The sequence below is a fragment of the Mus musculus genome, chromosome 15, assembly GCF_000001635.26.
Source record: "Mus musculus strain C57BL/6J chromosome 15, GRCm38.p6 C57BL/6J".
NCBI classification, from domain to species: Eukaryota; Metazoa; Chordata; class Mammalia; order Rodentia; family Muridae; genus Mus; species Mus musculus.
The window spans coordinates 9054779-9069699 of NC_000081.6; the positions used below are offsets into that span (position 1 = coordinate 9054779).

General features: G+C 38.9%; 1 protein-coding gene across 1 annotated transcript in view; it reads left to right on the plus strand.

Moving 5' to 3' along the window:
- Ranbp3l (RAN binding protein 3-like) overlaps positions 1-12557 on the plus strand; it is a gene marked incomplete in the record, with an annotated part of 99387 nt that extends 86830 nt beyond the window's left edge. Inside the window, 6 exon segments of the mRNA NM_198024.2 lie at positions 905-1007; positions 2330-2454; positions 3869-3989; positions 5970-6112; positions 8166-8355; positions 10186-12557. Coding sequence (NP_932141.1) covers positions 905-1007; positions 2330-2454; positions 3869-3989; positions 5970-6112; positions 8166-8355; positions 10186-10229 — 726 coding nt within the window.
- Between the last annotated feature and the right edge of the window lie 2364 nt (positions 12558-14921).

Consider the following 14921-nt stretch of genomic DNA (forward strand, 5'->3'; position numbering starts at 1 on the left):
TTGACATAAATTACATGACTCACAGGTCTCAAGTTTTATTTTCTTTCACCATGTTCTCTCAGGTGATAGCTGTTTCTAAGGATGATCAAGATATCTGAGCCTACTTCTTTGTTTTACCCTAGAATCAGATTCTTACTTCCTTGTCCTTGGCCTTGGCCAAAGTCAGCTCTCAGGTCTATGCCTGAACTTACTTCTTTGTCATGGCCTAATGTCAGATTCCTGCCAAGCGGCACCCCAAAAGTCTTTTGTCACAGCAGATATACAACTGTGTTGCAAATAACTGTTGGTGGACCGGGGAGGGGGGGTGGAGGAGGGAGTGGGGGGATGGGGGGATGACACAGAGGTAAAGCTCTAGCTGTGAAGCTTGGTGAGCTGAGCTTGACCCGAGGGACCCACATGGTGGAAGAAGGAAACCGATTCCAGCAAGCTGTTCTCTGATCTTCACACATGTGCATGTGCAGGCCTACACACAGACACACACACACAGCTCTTGACAAACACTATCAGAGGAAAACTTAGGATTCCTGTTCTCCAAAACAACTAGTGGAGTTTTCTTTCCTGGAAATAGACAGCAGTGGTTAATCTCTGGAATTCCTGAAAAACACTGTAAGAGAACCCAATGGTGCTTTGGTCAGCCTGGTGGGACACAGAGGGACAGCCACTCTGTGTGCTTCTCTGCTACTCCAGCTTCTCTTATTTCCCTAAAACCAGACCCATCTGGACAGAATGGGATAAGTGGGTTCTGGTTTTAACAATGCTTCATGATGGTCACCCAGTTCTTTGTGCAGGGGGAGCCTGGAACAAAAACCCAGTTTGCTGTGTTGAGAAAAAAAAAATCTATATTTTGGCTTTAATGCAAATATCCAGGCATACGATTAAACAGTGCATATTTTCTCCCACTTAGGGCACTCAAAAACTTACTCAGCCTCCACTTCAAAATCTTTCATATGCCAAGGAAAAAACATTCAAATCTGTTCTGAAATTCCCTAATGCTGTTTCAAATTCAGGTAAGAACTGTTTCATTTACAAAATATTTAACTTCAATGTCTCCTATTGTTTTTGCTTTTGTTGTTATTTTTGTTTTCTGAGTTTTTATGTGCTTTATATGCATGATGTGTGTACCCAAAAAGACCAGAAGAGGGCACCAGATCCTTTGGGACTGGTGTTACAATAACTATCAATGTGAATGCTGGGAATAGAAGTTGGGTCCTCCCTCAACAGAGGAATGGATACAGAAAATGTGGTACATTCACACAATGGAGTACTACTCAGCTATTAAAAAACAATGAATTTATGAAATTCCTAGGCAAATGGATGTATCTGGAGGATATCATCCTGAGTGAGGTAACCCAATCACAAAAGAAGTCATTAGATATGCACTCACTGATAAGTGGATATTAGCTCAGAAACTTAGAATACCCAAGATACAATTTGCAAAACACAAGAAAATCAAAAAGAAGGAAGACCAGCACGTGGATACTTCATTCCTCCTTAGAATAGGGTACAAAATATCCATGGAAGGAGTTACAGAGACAAAGTTTGGAGCTAAGACAAAAGGATGAACTATCCAGAGATATTGCTGATATAGCTGTCTCTTGTGAGGCTATGCCAGTGCCTGGCAAACACAGAAGTGGATGCTCACAGTCATCTATAGGATGGAAAACAGGTCCCCCAATGGAGAAGCTAGAGAAAGCACCCAAGGAGCTGAAGGGGTCTGCAACCCTATAGATGGAACAACAATATGAACTAACCAGTACCCCCAGAGCTTGTGTCTCTAGCTGCATATGTATCAGAAGATGGCCTAGTCGGCCATCACTGGAAAGAGAGGCCCTTAGGTCTTGCAAACTTTATATGCCCCAGTACAGAAGAACACCAGGGCCAAGAAGTGGGAGTGGGTGGGTAGGGGAGCAGGGTGCGGGGAGGGTATAGGGGACTTTCAGGATAGCATTTGAAATGTAAATGAAGAAAATATCTAATAAAATTTTTTTTTAAAAAAAGAAGAAGTTGGGTCCTCTGGAACAGTGGACAGCACTCTGAATCCCTGAGTTATCGCTCCAGCCCCTTGTCTCTTATTTCTAATGACATTTATTTAATATCCACACAGTTTAAAAAGCCTATAGCCCACTATTGAAAAAAGTTTTGACAAGGATTAAAACATATAATAAACTTTAAAATTACTGGCTTAATACTATGGAAAAGTAAATTAGGTGGCTTTAATCTATTCAAACAGTTTGACCTTTAAAGTGTAAGGTAAGAAGATATAGCAAACAAGTTTCATTGCAGAGAAAGCAATCTTACATATTTTTTCTCCTGTATTTCTTTGAAACAGACTCTATTGAAAACATATCCCTAGTCGAATCAGCTGCTGCTTTTTCCTCCAAACCATCACAAAAATGCTTGCTTGAGAAGATTGATGTTATAACAGGAGAAGAAACTGAACATAATGTGTTAAAGGTTTGTATGATACACACACACACACACACACACACACACACACACACACACACACATATAGCTTTCCCTCGTCTTATATAGACTAAAGCTGACATCAGCAGAGACGTCAAAAATAGCTAGGAATAGATAGAAATGGTTTCATGATGACTAAGTTGCTTGAATAAAAACTGTTTGAGGCTTGTCACATCACTGTTAAACTAAGATGGTGTTATTTTCTTATCTCTGTGTGTATGGGCATGCATGTGTTTGTATTTGTGTGTGTGTGTTTGCTTGTGTGTGTGTGGGGAGGGGGCTTACAACCACTCACTCTTGTCCTCTAAGAAGAAAGAGGCAGGGATCCTAACTTTAGAATCCTTTTGCCTCAGCTTCCTGAGTTCTGGGGTTATGTATACAGTGGCTAGGATCCTGTCTTATAACTTCAGGCCTCCACTTTATCTCTCATGTCTGCTCTCACAACCAGTGCCGTTACTATGAGCAAATCTAATACTGAAAGATGACTTGATTCAAGTTTGTTTGTTTGTTTGTTAAAGTGTAGACTTTCACATAAATCAAGAACCTCGCAGTATCTAACTCAGTGCTGAGTGGTGTTAGGGTCCTCACTGTGACCTCATTGTTTGTTTAAAGGCACTATACGCCCTTTACCCTTTCCTTCTTCTCCCACACTCTCAACTCCCCATCATCTCCACTGTGACTCAAGGATACTTTCAGTCTAAGCAAGCACATCTCAAATATAGTTCTGGCCTAACTGAACCAGGGGTCAATCGTTGGCTCACTTTTCATCCAGATGTACCAACGACTTCATATTCATGGGCATAGTTGAGAACTGGCAACCACTACATCACCACAAGGGACCCTGTGCTATCATGTCATAGCTCTCCATGTCTGTTTGTGGTGCTTGAAACATTTCAGCATGCAAATCACTCCATAATTCATTTCTTTCAAATAACATTATGTGGCCAAAATAATATCAAGTTTAATGCATTTATTGGCATAAAGAGACATATTAGATAAGAAGGCATATTAGATAAAGAGACATATTAGATAAGAAGGCAGCATGTATACACAGTATCCTATAGTTTTATACAAAGATGAGAACATGTATGTATGTATGTATGTATGTATGTATGTCTACAAACATGAATAAATAAAATGCAACAGTTGCCACCTATTACAGAAGTCGAATATGGAAAGCCAAGGTTGGAACCCTTTTCATTCCTATTCTATGAATTTACAGTTTGAACTATTCAGGGATTGCATGTTCTAGAAAGTTAAATAAATCTCAAACTCTAGTTTATTTATCATTAACAAAATGATTTAATACAAGATAAGCCAGGCCTAATAGTGTCAGGGCACAAGAAAGAATTTAATCTGAAAAAAATTGATGTGTTGGACATTTATAAAAACTGTCATTTAGATCAACTGCAAGATCTTTGTATTCAACAAAGCCACAGAATCCTGGAGTGAAAGAGGCCAAGGGATTTTGCGACTGAACGACACGGCCGGCCGAGAGTGTGGAACACTGCAGTCAAGACTAAGTAAGGAACAATTTAGAGTAAGCCATGGTTTCTCAGGGTAAAATGTCTCATGTGAACATAACTGCTTTCTGTAGATAAACCCGAGGGTGGACTACAATGTTTCTAATGTACACTAGGAGATCACTTGTCAGACAGCACAGGCAGGGTTCCAGTTTTCATCCCACCACTGACTAGTGACCTCAAAGAAATGACTTGCCCTTAAGAATTCAGAGTGTGAATAATTTAGTCTGTGGCTTATTTGGTGTTTGTGAGATTTATGGAGAGACTGTAATTCAAATCTCTTTGAGCAACTGTGGACGTTTGATGAGGAGCTGTGTGCAAAGCCCCTGTGTCACTGCGAAGCAAGCGCACACCTGAACAGTGGTATCACTGGTATTGGAAAAGGGTATAAAGCGGACAACTCTGTGAGGGTAGAGTTTGGGGGGAAGAAATACCAGACACGTCATAGATCGTTGGTATCTGAATACAGCATGGAGCTGGGACGGAGGGTCCGTGTCTGTGGAACTAAGTGTATGACTTCTCTGTCCTATGGCAGATGGGTGGACAGAAGCCAGGGAGAGATTTTTATATGTTTTGCATCCAAAGGGCACAAATGGGTTTTGTTCAGAGGCCTGGATTGCAAGTGAGCTTGGGCAGAGGGCTGGTGTGGTGGATTCTCTTGCTGGGCAATTCTGAGAAGTTCAAGTTTTAAAGGAACCACACACAGAATCTGGACCTGGGCATGTGAGGGTTTGTTGCCTTTCAAATGTCAAGCTCAAAGAATGGGAAGGGATAGAATTCAGATCAAAAGAACAGGAACAAGGTCTTCAACCTTGCAATGGACACACAGGTTGCTACATAATGCAACCAAGCGACATTTTCCAGGCAGTGCTGGTTGCTGTCTACTCTGGTTTAATTCTACTGCTTGCCAGAAAAAAAAAAAAAAAATTAAACCCAAGATTTCCAAACAACATTTGTTGTTGTTGTATGAGTAATATGGGCTCACTATAGAAAGCGGAAAAAAAATTCAAGCAAAGAATAGATAAGATCACATTAGGGCCTACCTTCTAGGAACTGTCTGGTAATGCATTCTATGGGTGCCAGTCTCTGTACACGTCTATGTCACTGTCTAATTTGTCGTTTAGGGTGATATGCTGATCTGGCCTTTTCTATATAGTATTCCATGATCATCTCCCCATATGAGTATCTCTCCCCAGAATTTTTAAAAAGATTTATTTATCTTATGTATGTGAGTGCCTGGTCTGCATGTATACTTCCATGCCAGAAGAGGGCATCAGATCCCATTACAGATGGTTGTGGGATTTAAACTCAGAACCTCTAGTAAGAGCAGTCAGTGTTCTTAATGGCTGAGCCATCTCTCCACCTCTCCCTTCAGTATTGTTAATGGATTTGTAGTATTCTCTCTCATGGCTGAGATGTATGTTATCTGATTCAATGTTTTGACCCTTAAAACATTTTGTTTCTGTTTTTCTTCTCATCATAAACATTTCTCAGATAATCGTCACATCACCAGATCTTTTTTTTAAAGACTTATTTATTTTTTATATGAGTACACTGTAGCTGTCACCACCAGAAGAGAGTGTCGGATCCCATTACAGATGGTTGTGCGTCACCATGTGGTTGCTGGGAATTTAACTCAGGACCTCTGGAAGAGCAGTCAGTGCTCTTAAGTGCTGAGCCATCTCTACAGCCACATGTCACCAGATCTTATAGGAAGCCCCTCAAATTTAATAATTTAAACATTCTAGAAAAAAAATATATAATTTTAGCACTGAAACTAAAGTAGAAGATAAACTTCTACTTTCCCCTGACATAAGGCCCAATTTGAAAACCCAGTTTTCATCTAGTTCCATTACCACTCCCTAGTAAAAACTCGGCTTGAGAGACAGCTACGGGATTAACTTTTCCTTCAAAAACTTGCTTTACAGGTTAAGACATTGTGAACTCCAATCTGACTTGTTATTCTTGCTCCTGCCCCAGTCATGCGCAACCAAGGCAGTCTGAGGCTGGTCCTCAACAGCAGACTCTGGGCTCAGATGAAGATTCAAAGAGCAAGTCAGAAAAATTTGCGAATAACTGCGACTGATTTAGAAGACGATGGTATAAAAATATTTTTAATTCAGGTAAGTTACAGATTTCAGTGATGACTGGTTATGACTTATATAATAATGAGCCTTTTCCTAATTCATTTTTCCATTTGGTTGTGATAATTATTATGGCATGCAAAGAAATCAGCCATCATTATGGTTATTGACAGTCTAATATGGCCCAATGTCTATTCAACTTGACACGAAAGTCAGTATTAATCAATTAGTCCTTATTCTAAGACACTTGGATGTCTTTTCCTATCATTTCCTTTTTTAAAATTATGTTAACAAGCATCTAAGTTTCCAGTGACTACCTTGTGAGAATTGGCCCCTAGGAAGTTGTACCCTGTCACTCACCCAAAGACAGAGGAGGCTTGGTCACAGCCAAGGAGCTAGCGTGGAATGGAAAAGCACAGGACACACATCACAGCCAGTGCAACAGCAGATTCTGATTCTGAACATGAGTACATCTCCTGGGTAACGGGGTAGAAGCGCAGTCGAGCTGTTTGTTCCCTGCGGCAGGAATGCCTGACCTCAAATACAAGCTACAGATACAAGAGAGCTGCCAAGAACAAAGCCTTCTTTTCCCCACCCCCCAACCTCCAACCTCTGGCTGGGTTTCCCCCATAGCCTGAGACTGGGAAGACTTGAAAAAATATGAGTATCTAAATGCTGTTGGAGTAGGTGATAATATAATTGGTTAGGCTCCTACTAAATAATGGAGAAAGAATGGTATGTGATGATACCAAAAAATTAGAATAAGATAGTAACTCCTGCTTGTCACATAAGGACATATACTCCTGCGGCACAGTGGTTTTCAGTGGGTAACGCATTCTGTCTCTGAGACTGACCCTGAAGTTGACTCTATCCACCATCACCACAGTGCTGCCCCACACTGGCTTTTAACTGTGGCCCATTTACAAGAGATAAACACCCAACACAATGAAAATAATTTATTGTGATCACCATCAATATTGTAACATTGTACCAAAAGGCTAAGCATCCTTGATTTAAAACATTGGGATCCAAAATGCTCCCAACTCCAGCATGTTATGAAGCTCAACATGGAGATTTCCACATCTGACCTTGTGTGGTGGGTTCCAGTCAACAAACAAGGCACACTAAAATATTGCAGAAAATTTCCTACAGGTAGTGTATGCAAGGTGTGTATGAGCCATAAATGCATTCTCTGGTTAGCCTTGGGCCCCACCCACAAAATAATTTCACTATGTATGTGTAAAATGTTTATTATAAAACCAGGAAAAAAACCAAATACATACATATCTACATTGTATTAACTGCCTGACCTCCAGACAAGTTGTTTAGCATTCATTAAACTAACTCACAGGGAAAGTGGAGGCAGTAACAGTATACTTTATAAAGCTGCTGAGATCAAACAGCTAACATGATTACAAAATATTAATCTTTCTTACTGTAAGTGAGGGCTTCCATGCTGTAACTTAGGCGTGCCCTTTTATTCTTTTCAGTCACAAGTTTTTCATTTGTAAAGGGAAGAGGGACGAATATCTTGGTACTTCTTGTTTTGCTAATCTGAATGGACTAAAGACACAACGGCTATGGCTCTGCCAATAGTAAATGACGCTGCTATCATTTTATATTAATGGCAACCAAAAATGAGCTTGGGGAGGTTTTGAGAAGTCTGATGTCTGAAAGTGTGACCCGTTGGCTGGAACTTCGCTTCTCCACAAAGCTATGTGGGTTGGAGGGTGGGTAGGTAAAGTGATGGACAGAGCCCTTAAACTTACAGTGGTCTACAGCATAAGGCAGCAGAGGAAGGACTAGCTTGAAGATGTAAATTCAAACAGGATTCCTGAATGCCAAAACTCTGTTTTCTCCATTTAAAATGTATGGGTTGAGAGCCCATTACTTTACTCACGTTGAGATACAATTTGGTGCAAAGTGAATTGGCATCATTTTCTAAACACGTTGGGCTGTTGGTATTTATTTACCTTCCAGATGTATGTAACGGAATCTCTTCCTTTATAAACAGCGAGAGATCAAAAGGATGTAAGCACGGCTGTACTCATTCACTACTTACAGTCTTAACAACTTAACTTTTCTCTTGAAGGCTAGTGCCAAAGATACAGGCTTTCTGTATGCAGCAATCCACCACCGTCTGGTCGCGCTTCGAAGCCTCGCTAAGCAGGGTGACGGTGGTCCAGCCGAAAGCCAGTCCGATACAGCCCTCCCTCAGCTCAATGGCGAGAGCTGTGACGAGGATGAGGATGAGATCGCACAAGTCACTAAAAATGGATCAGGTAAATAATTCTTGTTTCGTTGAGTCAGAGCCTAAAAGCAATGCTGCAAGCACAGTCCAGCGTATTGAATAGGCTCTTCAGCTGCTTTAAGTGAGAGGTGGGTGCAGCCTCGCTGTTTGGACCCAGGAGTGGGTTAGATCCGTCTTTTATGAGTAGTCTTCTAGTTAGCATCCCTGAGATATCCATAAGTCATTTACCTATAAATTCCATAAAAGACTATTTCACAATTTAAAGAAGTACATTGCTGCCTTGAAAGTAACCACTACTCAGGCTTATCTCTCCATGGTCCTGTCTATTATTGGCTATAGGTGGAGGAATTAGCAATGTATGAAGTGAGGATCCAGGTAAATCTAAAGTCCTGAAAATCATATTTTTTCCCGTTTTGGAATTTGATTGCTTTAGAGAAATATCTAAATTGTATAAGTATTATCTGCAAGGTCCTCCTTTGACTAGGGCAAAAAAAAAAAAAAAAAAAAAAAAAAAAAAAAAGAAAAGAAAACTTTTCAAAGCTGGGTCAGGATTTACAAATAAACTAAGGCTGAAACTGAATTAGGAATGAACAGATTTTTAGAGTTTACTGCTTGTCCTGAAGTGTGGGTCTAAAAGTACCAACATCATTGTTGGTGGAGGTGGTGCCAAAGACCTCAAAAGCGCTGCTCTGTTCTATGGATGCAACTAATCTAATAGAGTCACACAGTCATTTTCAGTGACAATTTCACTTACTCTGAATTCCATTTATGAGTTCTTGACACCATAAAATGATAATACAATGAGCATTCCCAACTTTCAATCATTTTAAAAATCTTAAAACTGCTTTTAAATTATATGTTATTTAAAAATTATCAAAGAACATATAAAACAGGATGAAAGAGTTTGCTTAATATTAAAATTATCATTAAAAGAAAAATTGTACCATATGTGCAGCTTAGGATCACACATATAGTTGCTTGATTCAGTAAGCCAGAGAATTACAGGAGTTGGTTTTCTACTTTAAACAAATCTATTGAGCAGAAGGTTTATGATTCTCAAAATCTATAAAAGGAATAAGTAAATTATCTTTTATATTACTGTGTTTATATTGTCCACAATAAAATGAAGTCTATTATAAATGTCAACTTGGAATAGAGACAAAATGGCAAGATTTAATCAATGAGACACAGTCATGAAACTTTTACTTTCAGAAGGGGTTGATATGCAACCATCTTACTGCTAAATCAATGGCAACAATATACTGCAACTGTCAACCATGGTACCCTCTTCTCCTCTGATGTTTCCCCCTTTGCCCAGCATCTTCTTCAGGATGTGTTGCAATTGATGCTACAATGTTATGAAAGCTATAAAATGTATGTTTGGACTTTGTTGCCCATGAATTAAATAACATTTTACTTGTCAGAAAATGCCACCTTTAAAATGATTAGTAACATTGTTGGTGAGATGCCCAGCATGCAAAGCATGTGTCAAGCAAGCCTGACAATGGGAGTTTGAGCCCCAGCACACATTTGAAGGGGGACACAGAGAACCAGCACCACTAAGTTATCCTCTGGCCTCTTTACATATGCCTTGCACATGTGTGCTCCCCATCACACACACTCGATGGTGATGATGATGATGATAAATCCAAAAGCTTGAAAAAGAATACACATATATTAAAACCAACTACACTTGCTAAAGGGTGGGAGTAAAAATTATTAGCAATATTTTGGAATGTTAATTATAAAACACACATTTTTATCCTTCATTTCTTTATCACCAAGCTACTTATGCTTATCTGCATTTGATATTGAGTCTAAATATCATACTGTGTAATAAAATATTTTAAATTTATCACAGATCCTTCAAGGTGGAGCCACAGACAGTCAATTGTCTGTTCATAAACCCTCTCTGCTATAAACATGACATCTACAGAAAGAGTGGCCACTCTATTGAAAGGCAAGACCATCCTAACTGAGAAGACTCTACTCATTCATACCTTAAAGAGTTTTTTTAATTAAAGAAACAAACACAATTTATTGTAATTAAAAGTTTTAAGTTTTCATTATTGTGGACAGAATTTAAGAAATGGCCTTCAGAATTTATCCTTTTGTGGATTACTCTAGAATAAGATTTGATAACTAATTTGGTCTATTCATTACACTGACAGATATATTAATTAAAAGTACAAATTGTCATCTTTGATAAATCTTTGATACATACCTAAAGTATTTATTTTAAGTCACATATTGTCTGGCTATAAAATATAGAATATAGAATATATAGAATATAGAATATTTTACTAAATTTACAGTAATCTCTTTGGAAAATACCATAACTGCAAGGCATTTTATTAAACCATGTGTATATTCTGAGAAATTTGTATTTTCACTTACACTTTGAATTTCCTAATACACACAAGAATTCTTTTACAAGAGTGCCCATTCATGGACTTTTATCCATTGCATCTTATGTATTTGACTCAAAGTCAGCTCACAAGAGTTGATGAATAATTGAACAAAATGTATTACCTATGTGTCAAAAAATGTACAGAAACCAAATATCAATGTGCTTTATTTAGGTGGTCGTCTTAATAGTCTAGTAGGTGTAAGGCTATGGTAGAAGCCATTTTTTAACAAATGTCTCCTATATATATGGGCAAATGAGTATCTCAAATTCCATCATTATGATATAGTAATTTTAATAATTGTTAGCAGATGCTTTATACCTTTTTGATATTTCAGAGACATTTTATGAATCATGCATGAAAATCCATGTCAGAATTGAGGGCAATATTTTATTTTATTAGTAGCCCCAAACAATCTCATTACAGGATAAAGATTCAAGGTCATAAATGATTTTGGATGTGTTCTGAATCTTGATATGCTTGTAATAAGCCTGAGACTTTACAAACTGTTACACTGAGGAAAATATTCTTTGAAAGCATACATATGAATATATATTTTAAAAGTTGACAATGCTTTATTGCCTCCATACAACAGAAGTATCCGCATGTGCCTATCTATTAATCAAATCTCAGCTTAAATCTGAAAGTCTGGCATACAATCGCTGAGTAAGGTCTTTTAGAGTAGGATTTAATTAATATGTTCAGAAGAAGATAGAAAAGGTATCAGAAGAAGAGAGAAAGACTTGCCATCAGGAAAAGGAGTAAACGCAGATGATTAAGATGATCTCCCCTCCCTCCCACTCTGTGGCAGAATACAAATCATAGGATGAGTCTAACAAGAAGCATCATCAGAGAGGCATTTGAAGAAGATATGAAAGTACTGCTTCACCCATAGGATGTTAGCTTTGAGGGAACATTCTGATTGTATGGTGATTTTTAAAGTGAAGCAGAGAACAGAGGTCTTCTCTATCCCTTGGCATGTTTCTTCTTGGTCCCATACTGGAAATGAAATGAAGTAAAAAAAAAAAAATTGTGTGTTCCAAATACTTTAATAGAAGTTGAGTCGACTGATTTTCTTTGGTCTTCTGTACAGATGGCAAATGAGAAAGAGACTTACTTGTAACCCATACAGAAATGCCAGGAGGTGCCCAAGTAGGTTAGAATGTCAGCATGGCAGAGAGACAGTGTCAACCTCAGGGTCATGAAACGGTGACAAGGAGCAGAGACATGACATACATTGCAAGAGTCCTCCATCTTTTTTTTTTTTGTTGTTGTTGTTTGTTTGTTTGTTTTGTTTTTTTTTTCGAGACAGGGTTTCTCTGTGTAGCCTTGGCTGTCCTGGAACTCACTTTGTAGACCAGGCTGGCCTCAAACTCAGAAATCTGCCTGCCTCTGCCTCTGCCTCCCGAGTGCTGGGATTAAAGGTGTGTGCCACCACGCCCGGCTGAGTCCTCCATCTTGATTAGGAGAAACATTTCCTAGATTTTCTTTATCTTGTATTTTCATCTAGCCTCCTCCTGCCCCCACTTTTTGGGTCTTCTACACTCTTTGTCTCCTTTCAATGTGAAGCAATCAACTATACAATAATATTCATTTTCATAAGTTATTCAGACAGGTGAGTGCAAATCTTACATTCTGGATTTCCATATAAGCTATTTTTTATTAAAATCTGATAAACTGATTTCCAAATTTATTACATATGTATCTAAATTTATATTGAATTATATATCTTATATAAAGATAATCTAAATATTGTCTTTCAATAGTATTTACTCTAATTGTTTAGCATAATTGATGAATCATTAAAACATTTCCTGCTACAAAATATTATCTTACATCCTTTGTGTTGCTGTGATACAGAATCAGAATCAAGGGTACTTACAGAAGGAAGAGTGATTTGGGTTTACAGTTACAGAGAAAGAACACACAACGATGGGGAAGCCTTGCAGGCAGGCAGGCAGCGCAGGAAGCTAGGAGTTCACATCTCCAGCCACACATGGAAAACAGCGAACCAGAAGTAAGATCAGGCTATAAACCTTCAAAGCCAGTGACACACTTCCTAAAGGTTCTATCCCAGTGTCACCAACCAGAGACTAAGTGTTCACACACCTGAACCTACGGGGACATTTATCAAACCACCACACACATTGATTATTATCAAAGATGCCCTTCAACCACAGGGAAAAATAGCTCTTCAAGTCCTAGACTGTATGAATATTATGAAGAGGGGAATGCATCTTTCACAGAGTGACATGTGCATGAGTGTTGTCGAGTCTGGGAAGAGTACATTTAAGACCTTTGGAAATCTCCAAGCTGCAGATATCAGTGATAGACAGTGTTTTCATAAAATGTTAGGAAGAGTAGTATTAGCTTTTAGGGTGCAAGTATCATGTAGTTGCATGGATCATTCATTAGAAAGCCATATTGGCTTTGCCATATTATCCCAGTGGTATTAGAGTTTAAAATTTGCTATCTTTAAAATTTCACTTTTGTGTGAGAGTGTAACTGATACCCAGTCCAGTGAGTTCCAGGAGTTTTGTGTTTTTGCATTAGTTAGATCATACCTCCAGTGTATACTCTACTATACTGATTACTTTTTTTTATATCAGACTTCTTCTAGTTATCAAACTGGAATATGAGAATACAATAGGGTGTCTAAGAGAGTATTTGTAAACCTTAGTAATGGTGGAATTATTTAGACGATTGAGGAATGGTCTCGCCTAGTAAGGTCCTGATGATTTGATAGGATTCTCACTAGAATATTACTAGGATTTTAAAATTTCTACCATCTATTGGATAAAAGCTATTTCACGATGATCTTAGTTTGTATCTTTCTGATTTTTAATATGACTGAACATTTCTTCAGGGGTTTATTTATTGCATGTCTTTTAAGAAATCTTTTAATGACTTTGCAAAGCTAATTATGCCATCTTTGCTGCTTTCTAGTATATATCGCATAAAAGCCAAGCTCCTTGGTGTGGTCATAACACTTGGCATTAGCTTTCCCCATCGCCTCCCAGTGTTGTCTACTGCTCACAGTTCACAAGGAATTCTAAGTTGCTTCGCCACTGGGTCTCGACACATTTGTTTATGTTACTTCTTCTGCAGAAACCCTTTCTCATTCTTGATGGCTCTACTATTTTACTGTTACTTTAGGGCATTCTTCTAAATGTGCTCCTCTTAATTCTTATAAAGCACTCTAAAATTCTACTATTGTTTGACCTCTTATCATTCAATTTCTAGCACCTGATAGGATGTTCTACTCAAATAGAATTTTGTGTCCACTGACAACATGTACATTTGAACTGAAGTGACATCATCCTATATAGTAAGCTATAAATAAAGATTTGAAGTTCAGAAGAACGGTATGAGCTAAAGATGTTGGTAATAGCTGAAGTCATTTAAGGCAAAGGGAGCTAATAAGTCTCGGGTCTAATTTACAGTGGACACAGGGTTAGGTATTTATCCATTTCCGTACAACTTTACAAGGTAGCTACTGTTGATAAATAAGACAATCGGCTCAGAAAGGTTAGGCAACCAGTTCAAGGTTCACAAAGTAAATACACAGCAAAGTTGCGATTTGATACAGTCCTTCAAAGCCCAAACTCTTCATTACACAACAGAGAGTGGAGTAGGGGTGGAAAATGACCAGGGAGAAGGCTAGAGGAGACAAGGGCAGGAGCTACATCCAAGAGAAGGGTCTAGAAAGAGGGGGACTGAAAGGAAGAAGGAATGCCATTAGGGACTGCTGGCATGCAGCAACAGAAAGAATGGAGGCACTTCTGCGCTTCACAAACCCCAGTGGTTTAAGAGTTAAATGGGCTCTTCTGAACAGCCACCTGCTCATTTGGTAACTTTGCAAATAGTGGCTAAGTAAGCACAGGAAGGAGATGAAACCCTTGGCAGTTCCCTCAACTGACCGCCCCCAGCCTGCCCTGTTTCCCACCCCCAAAAAAGGTTGGCTGCAAGAATGAACCGATTATTCTGTCCTGAACCTGTATCAGTGGTTCTCCACCTTCTTAACGCTGCAACCCTTTAATACAGTTCCTCATGTTGTGGTGACCCCCAACCATAGTTACTTGGCCATCATTAGGAAGAGAGCACCCTCGGTCTAGCAAACTTTATATGCCCCAGTACAGGGGAAAGCCAGCGCCAAGAAGTGGGAATGGGTGGGTAGGGGATCAGGGCA